The sequence below is a fragment of the Chrysoperla carnea genome, chromosome 5 (assembly GCF_905475395.1).
Source record: "Chrysoperla carnea chromosome 5, inChrCarn1.1, whole genome shotgun sequence".
NCBI lineage: Eukaryota > Metazoa > Arthropoda > Insecta > Neuroptera > Chrysopidae > Chrysoperla > Chrysoperla carnea.
Genome location: NC_058341.1, coordinates 56,362,346 through 56,385,220, shown reverse-complemented (window position 1 = coordinate 56,385,220; position 22,875 = coordinate 56,362,346). Strand labels below are relative to the sequence as shown.

At 29.4% G+C, this 22,875-nt stretch overlaps 3 protein-coding genes across 4 annotated transcripts in view; 2 read left to right on the top strand and 1 right to left on the bottom strand.

Moving 5' to 3' along the window:
- The window catches only part of LOC123301473 (synaptic vesicle membrane protein VAT-1 homolog-like), a 74,378-nt gene extending 72,099 nt beyond the window's left edge, over positions 1 to 2,279 (top strand). The window contains exons 5-8 of the mRNA XM_044884213.1: positions 152 to 311; positions 378 to 572; positions 638 to 881; positions 2,017 to 2,279. Coding sequence (XP_044740148.1) covers positions 152 to 311; positions 378 to 572; positions 638 to 881; positions 2,017 to 2,042 — 625 coding nt within the window. The 3' untranslated portion in view covers positions 2,043 to 2,279. The remainder of the gene's footprint in view (positions 1 to 151; positions 312 to 377; positions 573 to 637; positions 882 to 2,016) is intronic.
- Positions 2,280 to 9,497: 7,218 nt separating this feature from the next.
- On the top strand, positions 9,498 to 15,539 carry LOC123301474 ((Lyso)-N-acylphosphatidylethanolamine lipase). Of its 2 annotated transcripts, none has more exons than XM_044884215.1 (7): positions 9,498 to 10,078; positions 10,317 to 10,393; positions 10,483 to 10,689; positions 10,929 to 11,103; positions 13,148 to 13,420; positions 13,865 to 14,051; positions 15,125 to 15,539. In XM_044884215.1, the coding sequence occupies exons 1-7, from the start codon at positions 10,038 to 10,040 to the stop codon at positions 15,398 to 15,400; spliced, it is 1,236 nt and encodes a 411-aa protein (XP_044740150.1). In that variant the 5' UTR covers positions 9,498 to 10,037; the 3' UTR covers positions 15,401 to 15,539. The 2 variants fall into 2 exon arrangements, with proteins under 2 accessions (XP_044740150.1, XP_044740149.1); XM_044884214.1 differs by having other exon boundaries at positions 10,057 to 10,196.
- Positions 15,540 to 17,368: 1,829 nt separating this feature from the next.
- Positions 17,369 to 20,500, bottom strand: LOC123301247. Its single transcript, XM_044883982.1, has 3 exons — positions 20,326 to 20,500; positions 18,978 to 19,228; positions 17,369 to 17,488 (listed from the first exon to the last, which is right to left on the bottom strand). The coding sequence occupies exons 1-3, from the start codon at positions 20,498 to 20,500 to the stop codon at positions 17,429 to 17,431; spliced, it is 486 nt and encodes a 161-aa protein (XP_044739917.1). The 3' UTR covers positions 17,369 to 17,428.
- Between the last annotated feature and the right edge of the window lie 2,375 nt (positions 20,501 to 22,875).

Here is a 22,875-nt window from a genome sequence, read left to right as displayed (position 1 = left end):
AACTCTTTAAGAGAGAGCAGTAGGCTAGCGGTAAAATGCTAGTAAGATAGCAAAAATTACTCCTCCTATAAAACTGTCTTTGTTTTAAGGACTAGTAAAGAAGACCAAGTTCCGAAACCCTTTTTATAAAATTGAAAATTTTATTTTGCAGTGTAAGTCCAAGTGGTGTAGACATTGTCCTAGATTGCCTTTGCGGTGAAGAATGCAACAGGGGCTATACTTTACTAAAACCAATGGGTAAATATATTTTATATGGATCGTCCAATGTAGTTACAGGTGAAACTAAGAGCTTCTTTAGCGCTGCTCGTGCGGTAAGTTAATAATATTTTTAATACAATTCGAATGAAGATAATAATTTCTTTTGTACTTTGTTTCAGTGGTGGCAAGTAGATAAAGTATCCCCAATTAAACTTTTCGATGAAAATAAATCATTAGCTGGATTCAATTTACGCCATCTTTTATATCAACAAGGTGGTACTGAATACGTTCACAAAGCTATGGAGGAAGTTTTAAAATTATATTCAGCTGGTAAAATTAAACCTGTTGTTGATTCAACATGGGCTTTAGAAGATGTAAGTATACCAAGTGATTTAAAATTGATATGTAAGATGCGAAAATTCAATGCTTGTTTTTGTAGGTTGCTGAAGGTATGCAAAAAATGCACGATCGTAAAAATATTGGTAAAATTATTTTGGACCCAAGCTTAGAACCAAAACCAAAACCAGCAACACCAGCTAAAGGTAAAGCCAAGGAGGATAAGAAAAAACAAAATTCTGAAGAAAAGAAAGAAGATGAGAAAAAAGAAGACGGTGCTAAGAAAGAAGGTGGAGATGACAAAAAAGAGGAAACAAATGGTTCTACCGAGACTGGTGGTGACTCTGGTAAATAAATTATTTGTTAAATAACTCAAAAGTAGCGTAGGTTATAGATTTTTCCTTAAAAATTGGATAAATTTTATTTGATACTAATATCAAGTACCAAGAAATAAGCAATGCGCCATCTTTTATACCGGTATGTATGTGAAATGAGACATTTGTTTTCAATTTGCTCCTTTGCATTTTATTTTTATTAGTTTTTGAATACAACATTAATCAAGTGGCCGACTCTATTCGCCAAAACAAAATGTGGCGTTTTTTCTTCGCTTTCACGATCTCATGTGGATTACCCGTTCTCCAAATGTGGCAATTTTCAATATTAACGCCACCAGATAGTTTGAAATGGGCGGTTATCAAAATTTCTTTTCAAAAATCAGGACCAGTGTCAACCATTCGAGCGACAGTTTTGTAACGATACGACACTTTTGGGTTCTTGGCAACGCTGTCTCTAATTGCTTCAAACACGTCATTAGAACGCCTTGGTCGTTGTGGAACGACATGGTAACAATCTCCCACAGTCCCGTACAATTTTGCACCAAACGACGAATAGCGTTGTCAGACGGTACCTGTTGGCCACAATATTTTCGACGATATGAACGTTGAGCTAACACAGCTGAACAACTACTTGCAAAGTACAGCGTCACTATTTCGTCGCGATGTTTTAATGTGTAGTGAGTGATTCATGATTATACTGAATTGACGTTTCGAGATTATGTCTAATCAACTCAATTGATCGACAAATATTAAAGTTATTTATTCAATGTGTACATACCGATATAAAAAATAGAGCCCCTGTATTTAACTAAAAGACAATTTTCGGTGTTCTATACTGTCCGCATTCGAACAAATTTAGTTTTGAAAAGAAAAAATTCCAAACGTGGAGAAATAAAATGAAAATGGTAAATAGTAAATAAAATTTCGTCGTGTAAAATTAGCGAATTGTTGCCCACGTACAAAAATTATTCTTCATTTGTTCATTTATTCTTGTTTGTTCTATTGGGTCGAATTTTGAATTAAACCACGAATAGCGAAGAAAATAATTCATAAGAGCATTATCTTAAACGACAAAAATTCGAGTGATACTCTTTGACATTTATTCTTTAAATATCATTTTAAAATAATTTATTTTATTTATTTTCAGATTCAAAGGAGAAAGAATCAAGTTGAATTAATTAAATTTCAAAAACCCTCCGATTATCTGTTTTTCTCTACACAGATACAAAAAAAAAAAAACCCAACCTCTCTATACATTTAAAATTAAACCATTATTAAAAATAACGCCGGTTCAAATAAAAAATATCGGCCATTATTATTTAAAAAAAACAACAAAATAATCGATAATAATCAAATCACAAAACTCAAGGTGATTCATTTTTATCATCACTAAAATGACTCATCTTGTACCAAAAAAAATTTTATTTTATCGATTTATCGACCATATTCTGCTGTGTTATTTTTGTGTAAGATATCAATCAATTTAACCGCCTACTAAATAGGTAACATTCGAATCCTTTCTTTCTTCAAAATAGGCCTAAATTTTGAATGTTCCTGTTTTATCTTGTTTGCTCTCTTATCAAAAATATTTTTTAATATGGAGAACAAAAATCTGTCATATATTTTGGCAGACATTTTAAATTGTCTGACATTAATATTGACAGATCAAACTCCAAAATTTTATTCTTTGCTTTGTTTAATTTTAAACGCGATATGCATACAAAAAAAAAAACGGCCGAAAAAAAACACATTTTTAAAAGCCTAAAATCTCAACGAATTATATTTTTTACAAAAAATAGGATGCAGTAGATAAAAAATCGTGTATTTTTTTTACAGTAAATTTTTTACGAATAAAGAAAAACTCAAAAAAGTGCCATTGATTTAGAGAACTTTAAAAAAAAAAACAAATGAGCGCAAAAAATATTTATACAAATATTTTTTTAAAATTAACCTACAAATTTTTATAAATTTTTTGCCAAATTTTAAAAAAATGGCGGATAAGTGAAAAACATATTTAGTGCATGCATATCACAATACAAATTTATAAAAAGAATTTAAAAACAAAAAATATTTTTAAACAAGTCTAAGAAAAATTTTCTAAATCTATCTTTACACCACTGCCATTTCGATTTTTTTTTGAAAATTTTTTATAATCCGTTTGAGAATTACAAGATGGCATTCAAGAATTAAATTCAATAGGATAAAAAATGGAAACAACATCACTGCCATTTTAAATTTTACATTGCGTTTGAAAATAAGATGACGAGATATTCAAGCGCTAAATACAAATTTACAATAGTATTGAAAAGCGATTATTTTTTTTAGACTTGATTTTAAAATTAAGATAAGATGCTTTAAAAAAAAAAAAGAAATATAATTCAAATTTTATTTTCAAAATTAGTGCAATTTTTTTCTGTTTTTATCTAAAAAATATACTAACGAAAATTTCTAAAGCAAAATCGTAAAACAAACTTGCTTTAAATGTGTAAACAAAATGTATTTATCATAAAAAAAAGAAAAAACAAAGAAAATTTAATCATTGTCCTCTAATTGTGTGCTAATTAATTTTAAATGTTATTAAAAAAGTATAAATAGCTTATTTTTCTCAATTTTCTAGCCATTAATTCATCAATTTAATTACATCAGTACTAAAATTATTTAAAACGAAAGAGTGTGGACATTTTATTGATTATTCTGTCATTAATTTTGGTAGATATTTTCACTTGTTTATTTTTTATACCGACAGACATATTTTACATATGTCTGTCGGTATAAATAACAGAAAATATTTCACATTTTTTCAGTTTTCTTAGTTAATTCTAAGGAAAAAATATTTGATGAATTATCAAAACAAAGCATATTACGGTTGCCCGGTGTCTCTAAATTGATAAAAGATAAAAATACAAGGGTAAAATTAAAATTTCACCAACAGACGAAACAGATTCATTGGTTTTGCTTGGTTTCCAGAGCTACCAATAGTCTGTAGAACATAGCTTCGGAGGCGGATAAAAAAATTTTGCGCACGTACACATGGCTTACTGTTTCTTAAAATTTTCTGAATTAGATATACATTTAAATAATCAATACAAATTTCAATATCAACAGATTGTAATTTTTTGCATTCTCATTTGTAAGCACGTGCCTACTTTTTTTAATCCGCCTCTGGGTAGCTTTAATTTATTTATCAATTTCCACTCTGCCAGGTATATCAACGATTTAGTAAGCATCCATGGCTCTTCAAATGTACTTGGCAACCTTAAATATATTGTCCAATGATGTGTGATGGCTTTTCTGAAATGTTGATTTTTACTATGTAATTTTAAAAGCATTGTGGTTTTTAATTAAATAATAATTTTTTCTTTCCAAAAAAAGCTCTATTCATATTATTGCAAAATAAAAGCTTTGATTACAACGTCATAATTTTACTTTTACTATCTTTTTATCATAATTATTCTATCTTCTTCTATCCTAAATATGATTTTTTGTATGTATGGAAAAAAAAAATGATGTTATATTTTTTTATTTTTCTATTTTTTTATTATTAAAGAAATCAAATTAAAAACGATTAATTAATTATTATTGATTGATTATTTTATATTATTATTAATTATATTATATTATTATTATTAATTAAAAACAATTTTCTTTTCTCAGTTTGATAATTTTCAACTTTTTATTTGCTTATTTTGAGACTGAATATATTATTATTGATAAATTATATCGCATTTTTCTGTTTATTATATTAAAAAAAAGCTGTTCTCAAATAAAAAAACAAAAGATTAAACAAATTGAAGTCTGATTTATTTATTTTCACACAATATTTATCCCGATCCTCTAAAAAGATAATCTAACATCAGGGCCAGATTAACGATATCGGGATGCATAGCCAAATTCTCGGGATCCCTTTTCAAACGTCTGAAGGATATAAGCTCTTTTCAAGTTGATGAAGAGTACTTGTGTCTACAATGGACGCGGGTGTTTTAACTTTATTATTCTTAAATGCAACAAAAAACAAGAGAAAAAAAACAATTGACTGAGTTAATTGTTGAAATACCATGCATAGTCAGTTTTGATTTTTTTATCACATAACACATACATACATGTGACATACATAACTGATATTGAAGTATAGTACATACTATAAAATTTTCGCCTAATTGGGGCCCTCCCGGGTAAACAATGATGTTTACGAAAAAATGTTTCAAGTAAAAGTTGTTTATTTTGTTATAAGGAACATTTTTTACATTCAAACTTGTGTTCTATCTCTAACGGTGTTCTACCTCTAACTTGTGTTCTATCTTTAACAAGATGGGTCCTACGGACTCGACCTCACTTTTTACGTCCTGAGTAAGCTGAAAAAATTTCAGTTCGATATCTTTTTTCGTTTTTGAGTTATCGTGTCCACAGACGGACGGACGGACAACCGAAAGGAAATGGAATAATTAGGTGATTCCATGTCACCTAATTAGTCCATAACATTAACATGCAAGGATGTTATGTTGTGACATGCGCATTAATAGCCAAACATGCTTTCGCATTTATTATCCTTGTCAATCTACTTTGAGACGTGGTTTTCACTCTGTTGCCGATTCCAGTAGTGTATTTTCCAAGGTATGAAGTATTTCATTAACTGACATCTACTCCAATAAACGAGGAGAGAAAGAGACGAAATCTCTAAATTTTGACCAATAGCATCGTTTTCGATGAAAATTTGGGATTTAGCCTTAACTAAATCAAATCGAAAAGAGATATCAAGCTGAAATTTTTATAGCGTGCTCAAGACGTAAAAAGTACGGTTGAGTTAACTAACGTAACTGAGTAACATAGGCCAAGATCTTGAGTCCGTAGAACCCATCTTGTAAACCGTTAGAGATAGAACAAAAGTTTAAATGTAAAAAATGTTCCTTATAAACAAATAAAAAACCTTTGTTTGAAACATTTTTATGTAAACATCACTGTTAATCCGTGAGGGCGCAAATTAGCTTAAAAAGATTATATGTATAGTATGTATACAGGTACAGGTTTATTTATTTTTTTAAATACGTTAGGTATATTATATGTGTGTGTTTGTATATTTATCTTTACTTACATGACGTAAAAAAACAAAACGAATGCCCAATCAACACTGTCTATATATGGTATTTCAACAATAAACTCAGTCAATTGTTTGTTTTCACTTGTTTTTTAATGTGAAAAATGTCACCAACAAAGCAATGCTACATGTACGCACCTGAATATAGCTTCTTAACAGGATAGGCTTTTTGATTTTAATTGTTTATGGTAAAGGTTTTTCATGGCGGGATCAGAAATAGATATAGGGAGTAAGTTTGGAAGATATCGTATTTGTTAAGGTCTACTACTGGTATTTTTATTTCGGTTAATGATTTTTTAATTTTAATTTCTTGTTTGATATTCTATGTTTTTAAAGGCATATTTAAATTTGTTGCTTTTTTAATTCATTTAATAATGTAGGTTCTTCACAAACCGTAGAGTTTAGATAAAAGCGGACTGAAAAATTTTATCCAAAATTGTTTCTTTGTATCAAAATTGTTATTTCGGATAATTCTGATAATATAAGTGATTTAAGTTTTTCTACAACGACCATTTTTGTTCTAAATTGAATGAACAAACGCGCACAAAAAGCTAGTTTTTTGCTATCAATTCCTGTCTAAACTATTCGGTTTCAAACAAAAAATGTTTCCGCATTTATAAAGAATAACTTTATAATTTATAGCGTTCATCAAGTGTTTGTCAGTTTTGAATCAGAGTACTCTACGTATCCTAGTATGTAGATATTGCTCTATATTCGTATTTTTTTGAGTATCCCAACTTTTTTCAGGAAAAAAATCTTTTTCCACCCTGAAAAGGGTAAACAAATTTCTTACGTGCTCTTGCATTATTGTCTATTGAAGCTGAATTAGTGCAACAAATTGATTATAAAGATATAATCGACGTTATCGCGCAAACCAAAGCCAGGAAGAAGAATGTGATTCAATAAGTGGTTATTTAATTAAATAAAATGGTAATTATTTATGTTTGAAAAATTATATTCAAGTTTATAATTTATATTTGAAATTATTATATTTAATTAATAATTAATATATAATTAATGATAAAACTTAATACTTACAATCGTCCTACCTTCGTTGCTATTGCATTGAACGTATTGTTATGTACATATACATTTAAAATGAGTACCTTAAAGTACAAAAATATTATTTATTGGCCAATCTTTGGACGTTTCTAATCCAAGCGCTGCGAGCCGACCTTATGCAATAACATTTTTGTTTACAATTTAAAAAATACCTCCGGCTCTATTGGCCGTATTAAGACAAATAAAAAAAATAATTTTGTTTTTTTTTGTTTTTTTTTTTTTTGTAAGGAATATTTGTTTTTTCATGCAGTATAAATGGTACAAAATTGTTTTGAAAAATTTTCAATAGTTTAGGAGCTATGGTCGTATAAACAATTAAAATCTTAATAACAAATTTTTCACACTCTACGCGATAAGCAAGTTGGAAATTCGGATTCAGCGGGTCAAAATACGTCGAAATACACTCCTTGTTCGGTAGGACCTATAAATGCATACGAAACCTACTCAGCGCCTACACTAATTATCGAATGTATTAATATGTTGAGCAAATAAAAAAATAAATCAAAATAGTATTTGCTAAAAAATATTACAAAACCAATCATCATCAAGATCTACGCTGATCATGCGTAAAAATATTAAAATTAATTTTTTTATTATTTATAACAAACATAACAAAAGTTCTTAGCATAGTGCATTAAAGCGCCTAAATTATAAAAATCTCGGAATCCAATTACTTTGAACGAATTATTATAAAATCTATTGGATTGTATTATTAATAAGATAGATTAAAAAGTTTGCCCATTCAAATTCGTTGCTTTTCATTTAATAATTAAATAAATAAAAGAAGACAAAATGATACATTAAAAATTCATAAAAGTTGTTAATTTATTTTACTTAAAGGTAAAACTTATTTATTTTACTTTGCAAGTTAAAAAACATAATTAAATTTTTTCATTTTCATCAGTTTTATCTACTTCCCCAGCCCCGTAAGATTATCTTGTACATATCTATAGGGGTGGCATGCTAATAGTTTTTTCTGTTCTATTGGCGTATTAGACGCGGGGACAGGTCTATGCATATTATGGCAATTCTTCTCTTTATCTTAAAAAAAGTATTGCAACTATTTTTTTATTATCCAGTTGAAAGAGTTTTATTTGCTATATTCCGTTGATAAAGTTGGGAACCAGGCCCGTGCGCATGAATCTTCCAAGGAAGGGGGAGGATTCAGACGTTTGTTCATTATGTTAAGTCATAAAGTCAATAAAAACAAGAAACTCTTTTTTCGAGTAAGATAACATTTGATTATATTAAAATGTGATATTAATTCAATATTTCAATATCAAGTTAATTCTGCGACGTACGGACGTAAACCGTTTAGAAGATCTTCAGACATTGTTGATCTAAGCTATGTTTTGAGACGACGCAAAATTGAAATATATCAGAACTATCAAAACGCGAAGGTTTTGTAAGACATTCGGAAACGCATCTCCATTGCTAATATCGAGTGGTTAGAGTCAATTTTTGACATCCTGTCTGGCAATGCATTTTCGCCAAAGTTTCGCGGAAATTATCGTGCAAAATTAAAGAGTAATAGTTCAAAAAGTTAATCACAAGAGTCTTCATTAAATTTTTCATTTTGTTGAGAAAAAGAGAAGCATATGCGAAAAAATCGTTCCTGTAAATGGATCAGAAACAAATCGATGTACGGTATGTAGATTGTGATCCAGAAATAATCTTCAAACTGAGTCAGTACACGCGAGCAATAAGTCTGTTTTGGAGGTGGCCTTGACTTCCACAATTCCATATGTCGTATTTATCGTAGGCAAATATCGAAACAGGTTGAACACCTAACTAGTCATTGGAAATGCGTAAATGGCTGCATTTACAGGACTATATTATTAGTTCAAAGTGTAGTTTAAAGTTTTAAGTTTTAGTAGCTAACAGTTAGAGTTTACTTTTCAGTGACCTTGAAAATCTTTTGTATGAAACTTCTTTTTAGAAAACCTTTAATTTTCATGCTTGGCTGCTGTTCCGGAACATTTCTAACACCCGATATAATAGCTTTCAGTAACATCACGCTTAAAAGGGCATCATTCAACACTCATGATTTCATCAATACTTGTTAATTTTCTGGTCGTCAGGAAAATCAGATCCAAACGCCTATTGCTGAATGACTAAATCTGAACCGCTGCCGGCCCACTTTCCCTTCACCTCCTTCTTTTCTTCCTTCTTTGCTTCCACGACCTTTTTTTTAATGCCCGGCATCTATAGAAGATATTTTTTAATATCCTTTTTGATTTTATGATAGTTATATTAGGAAAATATATTCATTTAAAGTGAAAAAATTGAAAATTGCTTAAAATTACTGAAAAGTATTTATAGTATTTTATCTATAAAACAATTCAGAAGGTTTCATTTAAAATATTCAAATTAATTGGACTCCGAGGTCAAATTCTCCAGGAACTCCACTATCTTATCAGTTTTAAAAAAGTACGCATTAGAAAAATATTAGTTTCAAAAACTACAAAAGTGTTCAGTGCAGAGAGATAATTTAATTGCAATATTGCCTATTGAAACTGAGTAATTAATAATAAAATATATAATCAATAAAATAAAATTTTAATTAAATTAATTATATCAAAAGTTGATAAAATTCGTGAAAATCGATTTTTAAATTAATTTTGTATTTTCTTATCAAACCAACAGCTGTCGTTACAATTTCCTTAGAAGCATGACGTTTTAAATACAAACAAAACATAACCTCGGACATTGTCCTTCGACCTTGTTAAGCCCCTAATTTTGTTACGTTGTGAGTTTTTAATAACAAATCAAAAAAATTTTAAGTGGAAATTATCTACTTCAAATCACATAATGATGTCACCGGTTTATTTTATAGAAATGAATTTATTTTCTTAGGTTCTAAGTTTAGTTATTGAAAATCGATTTTATAAGGAAAATGTATACACACGGTCGGTGGAAAATTATTTAAAAAACAAAGCAAAGGAATTAATTCAGAATAATAAGTGAATAATTTATATTAATTTAATTTAAAATAAGTATACTAATTGGCATCTATGGCTGACAATTCTATTCCTAGAAAAGATATTCGTGAAAGGTAATATTCCAATTAGGTAATTTCCAATTACATAATATTTCATTATACATTCGCAAACAATGAATATCATTAAATACCATTGCTCAATTTTCTTAAAAACTGCGTACGGCTTTATCAGGTAAGTTGCCAAGAAAATGTTCATTTTTGTAGTTAAAGAAAAATTGTTACTACATTTGTGATTAATTTGGATATTCGCCAGTTATTTTTTGATACTTAAAGTAATCTTTCTATGTGACAGTTGGTTTGGAAAATGGTTTAGCTGGAATAAATCATCCGCCGCTATGTTACGTCAAGCGGAAAAAAAGATTTTATCATGTAAGTATGCTTTTATCTTAATTTATGCTTAGTCATAGAAAATTGAACTTTGAAGGTTAATTAAATAATTATTTTCTATATTTTCATAGTTTGTAGATCTGCCTACAGAGGTTGTTATGTCGATATTGGACCGGTGGTTGGGCCTAACGATAAAATATGGACAATTGCGTTAAATGAACAATCAGATAATACACCGTTGGTATTGTTACATGGATTAGGAGCCGGTGTTGCGTTATGGTGTATGAATTTAGATGCGTTTGCATCAACGAGGCCGGTTTATGCTATCGATTTATTGGGTAAGAAAATTGCAATTTATGGTCTTTCTTTGATTTCCAAGATAAAAAACAATCTTTTCGTCACTCAGCTGTCCAAATAATCAACCAAACTCTTTGACGAACGGGAAAATTTTAATTTCGAACATAAGGAAAGCCATTTTTATACCTTGTGTCTTTGACATTCCTACTATTGCCTTTTTTTTTTATTATTGTAAGATAAATCTTGTGTATGATATAATTAGTTTTACATTTCTTTGCAGGTTTTGGCCGAAGCTCTCGACCAAATTTCAGTACGGACGGTATGGAAGCCGAACAACAATTTGTTCAGTCCGTTGAAGAATGGCGGCGTGAAATGAAATTAGATAAAATTATATTATTAGGGCATAGTATGGGTGGATTTTTAGCTGCGTCATATGCTATTAATCATCCAGATCAGTAAGTTTTTAAACTTTTTTTTTTTGAAAATTTAAAAACCATATTAAGATTATCTTTTACATATCCAGAGGTGGAATGCAGTAGATTAGAATTATTGCAGTAGACTTTCTATGTTCTATTTTTTTTGCGATCGTTTAGACTGCATAACTACTTTGCGCCTTGGCTGGGAAAGGGCTATACATTTTATTGCAATTCTTGAATGAAATGAAAAGACTGAGAATAAATAGGCTAGCGAAACGATTTATTTATTTACCAGACAAGAGTGTGGTATTACGTGTACTAAAGAAGCTTTTTTAAGTTAACATTTTAAATCTACTATTCTTTATTTTTAATGCACCTATTTTCATATTATCCTGTTTAAAGAGTTTTATTTGTAATATTCCGTTTCAAGATGGAAACATATATATTTGGACACTTATTTTGTTTCCAGCCCGTCAGTAAATTGAAAACGTCACTATATTGATCAGTTAAACAAATAAATAGAATAATTCTACAGTTTTGTAAATATAAAATAAATTCAGCTCGTGAAATATATCTTCTGTTAAAACTTCAACCTCCTTAGATTAATTAAATCAGTCATTTCAAAACCCTCATAAGTTACACAATTTGAATTTTTCAAAAATCAATAAAAACTGTGTCATTCACAAACAAGCGATTTTTAAAGCACTTTTTTGGGCTTAATTTAGAATTTAAATAGTAAAAAATTGATATACCGAATAACCTTTACTAACACAGCGAAAAAGTGTCGATAATGGAAAAGATGAGAAGCAGCACCGATGTTAATGAAACTTTTTGTTACGTATTTATAAGACTCCAAGGAACATTCAGCCAACTTTACCTAGTCGTATGGAAACATAGGGCTCAGTGGGATGCATAGGTAGCCCAAAAGTGCTTATTTTGGCTTAAAATTGTCATCAAGTAGATATTTTTGGTCGCTGAATACGAATCTGATGTCCTGTCTTGTTTTCCTAAAATGTCATTTTTGGACAAAAATTTCACTTTTTTGGCATAAAAAACCACATACACGCATTTTTATTTTCACAAAAAAATATTAAATGTTAACGTTCAACTAAATTTTACATTTATACAATAATACTAAAAAATACTACTAATTTACATTTATATCAAGGTATTAGTAGTTTTTAGAGACTATGTTCAGAAAAAAATGTTTAATTTTTAGTTACTATCATAAATGGCCCGATTTTTTGAAGACGTGACAGAATCAGTGTAATCCGACATCGGATTCGTAATCAGTGACCAAAAATACTTACTAGATGAAAATTTTAAGCTAATATAAGGATTTCAAAAAAATTTTGGGTTACATATGCCTCCAGCTGGAATTCTATGCTCTCATTTGACTAGGTTAAGTTGTCTGAATTTTCATTGGTCTCTATAAACACGACTTCCAATTTTAATGGTAATTGTATTCCAATATCCTTAATACGTATAAAAAAATTTAGAATTTTCTGACACTGCCCATAGCGAGACAATATTTTTAAATGTTCTTTTAAAATGATCGATTTAATTAATATTTAATCCAGTAATTAGTGTATTTAGGTGAAAGACTTCACTATAAAAATATGTCAAATATAATCGTAGTTTAGAAATTTTAGTATCAATATAAACAAGGCTTATGCGTCAATTTGAAGTGTTTATAAAAATATGTTTTTTGATAAAACAATTTTTTAAAAATACAAATTTATTTCCGCATTAAACAAATATAACTAATCTTGACCAGAGACGGGTCTTAAATTTTAAGGATTTGTGCCAAACATGTTTGTGAATTTAATGTATTAATCCAAACTTATAATTAAAACATTTTACACTTTATAAACAATTTGTTAATTGTTTTTACTGCATTGAGATGGTTCGATAAAATTTTATAGGGGCTAAATCCTAAATCCGCCTCTGGACACATTCTTTAATATTAATTTCGATGACTTCATGAATTTTAAATACACAACTGTTTATGCAGATAATAAATTTGTTTTGTTCTTTCTTCCAAAAGATATCAAAGTTCAATAAATTATTTTTTTTTTTGCAGTACAAAACATTTAATATTAGCAGATCCATGGGGATTCCCAGAACGTCCTCTAGATGTTGAACGTAAATCATCAGTACCATTGTGGGTACGTGCAATTGCATTTGCTGTTCAACCATTGAATCCACTATGGGCGGTACGTTTTGTTGGACCATTTGGTCAATGGATTATTGAAAAAACGCGACCGGATTTAATAAAAAAATTCTCGCCGATTTTACAAGAAGAGGACAATCTAATTACACAATATATTTATCAATGTAATTCACAATCTCCCACGTAAGTAAAGTTAATATTTTGACAGATTCGATTCCAAATGATATTAAAATTTTGAAATTTATTACATGCTACCAGAAAATGAACAATTATTTTTTAATTGAAAATTTCCGAAACCGAAAACGGTATCGAACTACCGTTTTCTAAGCTTAAATATGACGTTTTCATGCTTATTTGAAAACGCAGCACTTTCGGGAAAAGTAGAGAGAAAGTTAGACTCGCCAAAAGGAAGCCACTCACGAAGTTTCAAGTGTGTATTGATCATTTAACAAAAAGGGTGCTGTTCCACTTATTATTAGCTATTGAAATTGGAATTTACCAAAAATTACACCGACCCATGGATTGATTGATTGATATATTTGCGATTTTAATATTCGACTAACTTTTTAAAAATCCTAGAAATAATTGTGTTAATTGTATTTTATTTGAAATTGTATTTTTTGACAGGGGTGAAAGTGCATTTCATGCAATGATGTCTGGTTTTGGTTGGGCGAAACATCCGATGGTAAAACGTATCGATAAATTACGTGAAGATATTCCAATTACGTTAATATATGGAGCACGATCATGGGTTGATAATTCAGCTGGTGAAATTATTAAAAGTAAACGAATTAATTCATACGTAAATATACAGGTAAGAAGTACTTTTTTCTTTTATTGAGTCATAATTTAAGGATAATTATGTATCAGCGACCTGATACATAATCACGGCCGATACAACAACCTGTTATGAGTAAAAATATCAATCGGAATTCTCGTTGACAAATCACAAGCGATTATTTTAGATCTTTCCGTTGCTATTTATTTTCATGGAAATTACCCCCTGTCAACGAAACTTCAAATGTGAATTATACTTACTCTATCAAACTTCACCACAGCCGCAGGGATACTAAATGGAATACGTAATACGTTCGTAAAACTGTGGAAAAGGATTCATCAATAAATAATAAAAAACAATAAATACGTTGTATATACAGGATGCTTTTTTAAGTTGATATATGCTTGCAGACATTAAACTTGATCTAGGTTTTCAAACTCAATGAAAAACTCACTCTATTTCATAACCGGTAATCGATAGATGAATACTTTAAAGTAGAAAGTTATTGATTAAAAAAGTAAAATTTTTTGTTTGAAATATTTTTCCGCAAACCGTACAGTTTAGGCAAAAACTGACTGCCAAGTTAAACTTAAAATTGTTTTTTCGTATCAAAATTTATTTCGTATAATAACACAAAGAAGTAAGACAATAAAACAGCCGACAAACACATCTTTCAAACAAAAAATGTTTGCGTATTTATAAAGAACAACTTTATTAATTTTTCGCTCATCTGATGTTTGTCAGTTATGAATCAGATTAAGATTTTAATTGAACCCGAATTCGATGCCGGTATAAAATGTCTGCCTTTGAAACTAACATTTTTCGTTTGAAGTCTTTTCCTCGATTATATTTATTTATCGAATTTCATTGGCATTGGGAATGTATTGCGTGGGCATTGGGAATAGATATAACTTACCCGCGCTATCTTCACAAACATACAAAGTCCACCGTAGCTACAGCAATACTGCAGCTGCTGTGAGCGGCAATTAATACGCGTATCTTGTTTTAAAGTTATTAGAGTTTCAAAAACCGTCGGGTATTAGATACCAACAATGACGCCGGGTTAACAATAACCATTCAATGTAACGACTATATTTTTTTAATTTTAGGTAATAACTGGAGCCGGACATCATGTATATGCAGACCGACCAGAAGTATTCAACAAACATGTAATTGATGCATGTAATCTATTCGAAGAACGTAAATTAAGCACAAATGCTGTCGATTGGATGCGAACAAGTACACCGGATTTAAAAAATAGTAGTAGTATTGATGATACCGACTCTGAGGTGGAATCAGACAAACCAATTAAAACTACACTACCAACAGAGAACAAAACATCAAATCAAACAATATCATCAGAAAAAGTGCCAACTAGTAGTTAAAAGTGGGAATCCAAAAAGAGATCAATCAATCCCCTTTCCTTATGTTGCACCACCGATCCGCACCTTCCCTGATTCTAAGACACTGTTGTACAAATTCCTTTAATTTTATTAAAAATAGTAAAATTATTTTTTTATTTAATTTATTTTTGAATTTTTCTTTATATTAAAAAATACAATTTTGTCGTTTAATATGATAATTTCGAAATTTTTTTTTTGCTGATTGTTGAAGGAGTAATTGAGGTTGTCGTGTGATTTTGTATTCGTAAATTACATTCAAAATTACTGATTTTTTGGGTTAAATTTTTGTAATTGTAATTCTATTTTCTGACTGGCATTTCATTACAATCGCAATTTCTCCTTAAATTATAATTATCAGAATTTTCGAAAATGTTTTATTTAAAAAATAAAACAATTGTTAATAGTGGAAATTGTTGATAAATTATTATTTATTAAATGTTTATTTAAAAAAATTTCAAGAGTTAAAAATGAAATGGGATAAGTTTGGGTCAAAGACCCTATAATGCATTCCCATGGAAGTCAAAGTGTACGAGAAAGATTAATCTGGAATCGAATTCAGAACCTGCTGTATCGTTTTGGACTTTTTACGAGCACAAATTTTCTCCTAACAAGATGCATGTTAATCTTTCTAGTAAATTTCTTTATTGCGCCCCTCTCAAGTTATATTTTATAGGAGTGTTTTTGTCAATCCTGAAAGAAATAAATTAATCGATCCTTTCTCCGTAATTTTCGTAAATATTTTTTGTATTTTAATTGTTTTTGAAGTATTAAATTTTATATTAATTTGGAAGTTAAAATTGTCATACGGAAAAATACAACAAATTGTTTATCACTTAGCTTCAACTACAGGACTTGAAAATGAAATTATTTCGTATGATCGATGTATCTTATTCCCTCCTCACTTAAAATAATTTTAAATCAATTATTTATTGTTAGTTATTTCTATTTTATACACAAAAAAGTATAAAAAATGTTGTAAAAAAATGCAATTTTTATTAATATATTTGTCAATAAAAGTTTATAAACACAGATTATATATTTCAATAAAAAAACACTCGTGTCTAAAATATTACTTTTTTTTTATACATCCTTTTACTTAAGGTAGTATGGCAATATCGCGGATCACAGCTAACTACTATTTTTTTTTACATTCATTAAAATAATCATAATTTCCTACGTTAAGAGGAAAAATTTTAATTATTTTACCGTACCGTTTAAGAGATATAATTAATTAAAATTATACAAAAATACGTAGGCTCTTATTATTGCCTTTGTTCAATTTTACCGGACGTGGTTTGTGTGTGAAAAATTGACATAGTTCATATAGGGTGTCCCAGAAGTAACGGACGCCCTTGTTGCATTCTTGTCTTGATCTGATTTTACGAGGAAACATGGCAATTTTCTGCGTGTTGAGAAGTATATTCTAGAAGTGTTTTGCCAATAATTGAAACTATGAAAGTAAATAGGAAAAAGCCAAGTAAGATTAAGGAAATTAAGAAAATCAATTTTTCGAAACGTTATCCACGCTCATTCTATCTCATCATTTTAGTCAACACTGAAATATTTTCCCAACCCGTCCAAGGTAGGAGGGAAGAAATGAGGCATATAATTTTGTCTCTCTATGTTATGTTTTATTTATTTATTAATTACCCTTTTCAATTTTCAAATTTTAGCTGGCAAAGACGTTTATTAGGATTAAATCTTTATGAGGTGACATTAATTCATATTTTAGATAAACTTTATTACGAACTTGGAACTTGTTTAAGAACTCTGGAATATTCCAGAGTATATATCATACATATGTATATATCCAAACAACTGCTAAAATAAGAATCTTGTACGAAAACTAGCATTAACTTTAAGTTAATGAGCTAAAATTATCTGAGATTTCTGCAGGGGAATCATACTTGTTGGCTGCGAAACAGCTCCTAAAAAATTTTAGAACACATCTGAAGAAAAAATCTTTTATTAAGGTTTGTAATAAATTATACAAGGGCCGAATAATTATTTTCACGGGTTCATGGAACATTTTCTCGATGGGCCATTTTTTATGCTATTTTTGTTTTTTACCTAAAAAACAAATTGGATTTAAATTCAGAATAAACCTCAAAAACATTACTGTCTATAGCAACGTAAGATTCTATCCATAGATTAGTGGAATTTTAAATTATTGAGAAAAAAGATTTGCGTTATTAAAATTGCAATGTTGAAATGAAATGTATTTTATTTTGTAAAATACTCAATAACCATTCTTCGTTAAATTGTATTTTATGCGGTTTGTGTACAAGACCCGAACCCTCAAACATATATGAAACCTAGAAATAAAAATTGGCCTTTAGTTATGAATTAAGACCGAAAATGAATTTTCGGTTGTATACATTTATGAATGAACATCTTGGCTTACATCTCGGTACTTCTATTTGGAAATATACACTAGCTGTTACTTGTGGAATTGGATACTGTTTCGTTGGGATACTCCATTTGACCTGAGAGATATTTCTGAATTTTAAAAAGGAGTTCTTTGTCTATCATTTAATAACACATCTGATAGAGACCTGAAAGTTTTCGAATATTTATATGAATTCTGAGACAGACTTCTGTCCGATTGTGATTCTGTTTGAATGTACGTTTCAGGGATGTGTCGCATAGTAAAAAATAGAGATTCAAGCAAACGAAAGCGGATCACCGACATCTATATAGGTTTGCGTTCTGCGCTGCCTGGTTTTGAATTCGGCACCTCCTATGGTTAGCCATCTCCCGTAATAGAATTTCAACTGGAGTTTTCAGTTTTGTCGTAATTGTTCTTGATTCTATTTCGTTAACATCTTTTTGATATTGTATCGTCTATGGGGGTCTCTATTCCCATTCTTTAAATTGATATGATTAGACTGCGAACTGAAAACCAGAGCTAGAGAATCGTTTTCTAGAGACGCCTTCTTCTTCTGAGTTCAAAGTACCAATTTAAGACGCGAATAATCAGATGATGTGTTTCGACGTTAATCCGTAGACACATAGTAAAGTTATATTTTCCTAGGAGATATTCTTCATGCGATAGCGTCTTCTCCAACGGTATTCCGAGTAAGTAAACGTTGCTGCAATTATGTTACGAATATTGCCTATACGGAGTTCGAATTTAAAACAAATATAGATGTCAGCACTTTTTCATGCATACTATAAAAGCAAAAAATAGTTTTTTTTAGGTAATACCAGGTGTCAGCCATATACTAAATAGAAAAATTTTTCAATTTTATTTTCAATGTTTTTAGAGCTGAAAATTGGTTTATTATTTTAAGAAGGACCCTAATCCATTGGTGATTAATCAGCGTCAAAAGATTATAATTTATGAGCATATAGTTGGGAAACACTCCAATGAGTTATTGTAAAGCTTCAAGCTTTCATAAAAAGGTCACGTGACAGACATAATTTTTGAATGTACGCAAATGATGCAACAAAAATGTTCTACATATTGCCTACACATATTAATAAGGAGAATTATTATTCTTGGAAACAAAATTATACTACGATTATTCCAAAAAATTACTAAATTTTTGATACATACATCATAAAAATAGGTATCACTAGATTTATTTCGTTCCTCGCAAAGAAAATCAATACAATACATCCAGTTACATTTTAATTCCCATTTATTAACAAATCTTTTAATATATTCTATCATATCGGCTTTTCTAAACAGTCCAATATTTGGCCATTCATTAAATTTTTTGTTATGAATATTAACTAAATATGGAGTGGAAAATGCAGATACGGATTCGTCAATAGACTGGTCGAACGTATCAGTAGATGTAACATCTAGAATAGAAAAATATGAATTTAAATTTTAAATTCGATATGATAACATAGCTAAATGTAAATGAGTTTTATAATATCCACGCAAACAACGTTCTTCTTTTTAATGAAAACAAATATACAGTGTGCTTTTTTTAAGTTAACATATGCTTGATACTCGATAAATAAATTTAATTGGAGAAAATGCTTCTAACGAAAAATGTTAATTTCAAAAGCACACCGAAATCGAATTCAATATAAGTTTTCAGGATCAATTAAAACCTCACTCTGATTTATTACTAACACACATTAGATGAGCGTTTCAAATTACAAAGTTGTTCTTTATAAATACACAAATATTTTTGTTTGAAACATTTTTTTGTAAACCGAATAGTTTAGACCGTAATTGATCGTAAAAATCTAGCTCTTAGTGCGCTTGTTAATTCAATTTGAACAAAAATGGTCTTTATAGAAGAACGAATCACTTTTATTGGATTTATTGGAAAATTGTTGTCCAAGAGTGCCTAGATTTTGCAGAAACAACTATACGAAATAATTTTGATTCGAAAAAACAATTTTGGGTAAAACTTCAGTCCGTTTTTGACTAAACTGTACCGTTTGAGGAAAAAAGTTTCAACAAAAAATGTTGCCTTTTTAATAAATAACAACTTTCTAATTTAAAGTTTATCTAGCGATTGTCAGTTATAGAGTAGAGTGAACTTTTCATTGAGCTTGAAAACCAAAGTCAAGTTTAATGTATGTGTAAGACGTGCGCCTACACACTCAACATTTTTTCCTCGAAGCATTTTTATGGATATTTTTCGAATTTCAAGCATATGTCAACTTAAGAAAGACACCTTTATACAGATAGATTTTTGAATTAGATTTATGTCGAATCTATTCGAATAACCTTTCGAAAGCAAGGTTGACATCTAGACTTCTTTTTTGTCAAACCAAAACAATTTTTTTAGCGATCGTTAAAAAAATTCTCGAGACACTGTTCATATTACCAGTTAAAATTTGAGTGAACATATCTTATAAAAAATTGTCCACGCCTAAAGCTGACTTTGTTTATCAGTGGAAAGTTTGAAATTTTAACTTTGAAGTAGGTAAATAATTACCTTGAAATAAATCTTTGTCCAGTAAATCGCTTGATTTTTTGTTAGGTATATCTTTAGGTTGGTTACGATTGACTATCACATCAATTGCATCTTGTACAGTATTTTCCACAAATAATAGAGCAAATGTTTCTAAATCCAAAAATTCAATATTACCACGACACAATGGAGGTACCATTTTTGATTTTGAATAAAATTTCCAAACAGTTTATTGTAAGTTTTTGTATAATAAAATCTCAAAATGTGTACAATTGCAAAATAGATAAATAAATAATGACTTTTTAATTTGAAAAAGCTTACTTGATAATGATATTGAAATTTATTTAAAGTACATCAAAATTTCGTTCATGCGAAAATACTATCCAGAACTGACAATTTAATTTTTTTTTTTAGTGTCGATAGTCCCTTCAGGAACCAGCACAAAGTTCAGGAATTTATGTATAATGTTCAACATTCCTACATTTTTTTTTCTTATAGGCAAATTGTACCACATCGACGTAATAATATGTCATAACCACTTAAAATAAACTGGATAGACGAGAAATTTGTTTGCAATCAATTTTTGTAGGTTCCAAATTGAAACTATCATGTTCTAAAATCTGGAAGCCATACTAGTGGGTACCGGGTTCTACCTCTTTCCCAATGGTGGAAGATACAACAATCTCAAGGGCTATAGAAATCGTAATTTTAAGGCAAAAATATCCCGAGCTAAATTTAAAGTCTACATTTCTAATCCAATTATTGGACAAATTCATTTATAAAAAAGCTAACCAATATATATTGTTTTAAATGATTAGAATTGTTGGTACATAAAAAATGTCTCCATAAAATAACAAAGAATGAAAATTATAAAGGAAAAATTATAATTATGAACAATTTTCTTTAGCATGTGAGTGAATGAGTGCGTTTGCATGTACCTATGTTATGTATGTATTGTTTGGTATGAATTTGTGTGTATTTTATATCATGTTGATATAAAGAAAATAAAAAATTACCTCAACCTAACTGGTTTCTATTTAACCATGTAGGGACAGTGACGAAATCGATGGAAAAAAATTGTATTGTAGCGAGCATAACGTAATCAAATTTGTGTAATAAAAAAATGAACTGTCTAAACTCAAATACTTAAACTAATTTTTATTGTTAAGTTTCTTTTTACTACATACAAATACAATATAGTTCACAATACTTTTATTTTAATGTTATTCTGATAGATGTTAAAACTTGACTGTGGTTAACTTGAACTTGAAGAGTCTGTATTATAATCTGATGGTATCGCACATTTTGCGCTGTTTATAACTTACAAGACAGTTTATACGGGGTGTTCCAAACCACCCGTCCAGGCTGATTATTCTGAATAGTTTTTAAAAAAAATTGAAACGAAAAAACACGTATCAAATATTTTTTGAAACTCTATCTAACCATACCAAAAACACCCTCCACCCTCAACCCCTGTAAGGGGTAGGGGGTGTAACTTGAAAAAATCAAATGGAAACACCTATTTTTTTCTGCAGATTTGGATTCTTCAGAAGAAAAGACAAACATTTTGTCTAAGAAATTTTTCCCGATTTTCGGTAGATCGCGCTACAATCGACAAAAATCGTTCTTTTAGATTTGGCATAATAATTGCGCCATTCAATGACAAATATCAAAACGAAAAGGTAAAAATAAAAATAAAAACACAAACACACAGAACCAAAACAAAAACAACACAAAAGTTAGAAATTCAACGAAAATAAAAGAGAAGCGAAAATGTCGAATTGCGGTAATTGAGGTAAACCACTAGACAATTGGGAGGATGCTAAATAAAGCTCTTAGAAAGAATTAGATATGAATCATTTTAGATTTAATTTTTTTTCAGACTTTCCAAACTAAAAAAAAACATTTTTACAAAAATAATTTTTCTAAATCATAATAAAATATGAAAAACAAAAACAGAATAGTCTTTTCTTCAAAAAAACAAAAACAAAATTGAAAATAACTATTCTCGACTCAAAAAACTTTTCGCGCCTTCACTTGAACTGCAATTCTAATGCCAAATCTAAAAGAACGATTTTTGTCGATTGTAGCGTGATCTACCGAAAATCGGGAAAAATTTCTTAGACAAAATGTTTGTCTTTTCTTCTGAAGAATCCAAATCTGCAGAAAAAAATAGGGGTTTCCATTTGATTTTTTCAAGTTACACCCCCTACCCCTAACAGGGGTTGAGGGTGGAGGGTGTTTTTGGTATGGTTAGATAGAGTTTCAAAAAATATTTGATACGTGTTTTTTCGTTTCAATTTTTTTTAAAAACTATTCAGAATAATCAGCCTGGACGGGTGGTTTGGAACACCCCGTATAGTTAAAATCAATTTTTACCGTACAGTCTAGCAAGTTCTAGAACTGTCACTTATGTCCTATTGTATATATTTTACTTATATATGTTTTCTATCTTTGTTTAAGTAATATAAAAAGACATTGTTTATTTCTTTTTAGAATTGTCTAGAATTACATTTGTTTTTAAGACAGTACTGTATGTGTGTGAACCGTTGAATGAATATATCGTCGGGTAGT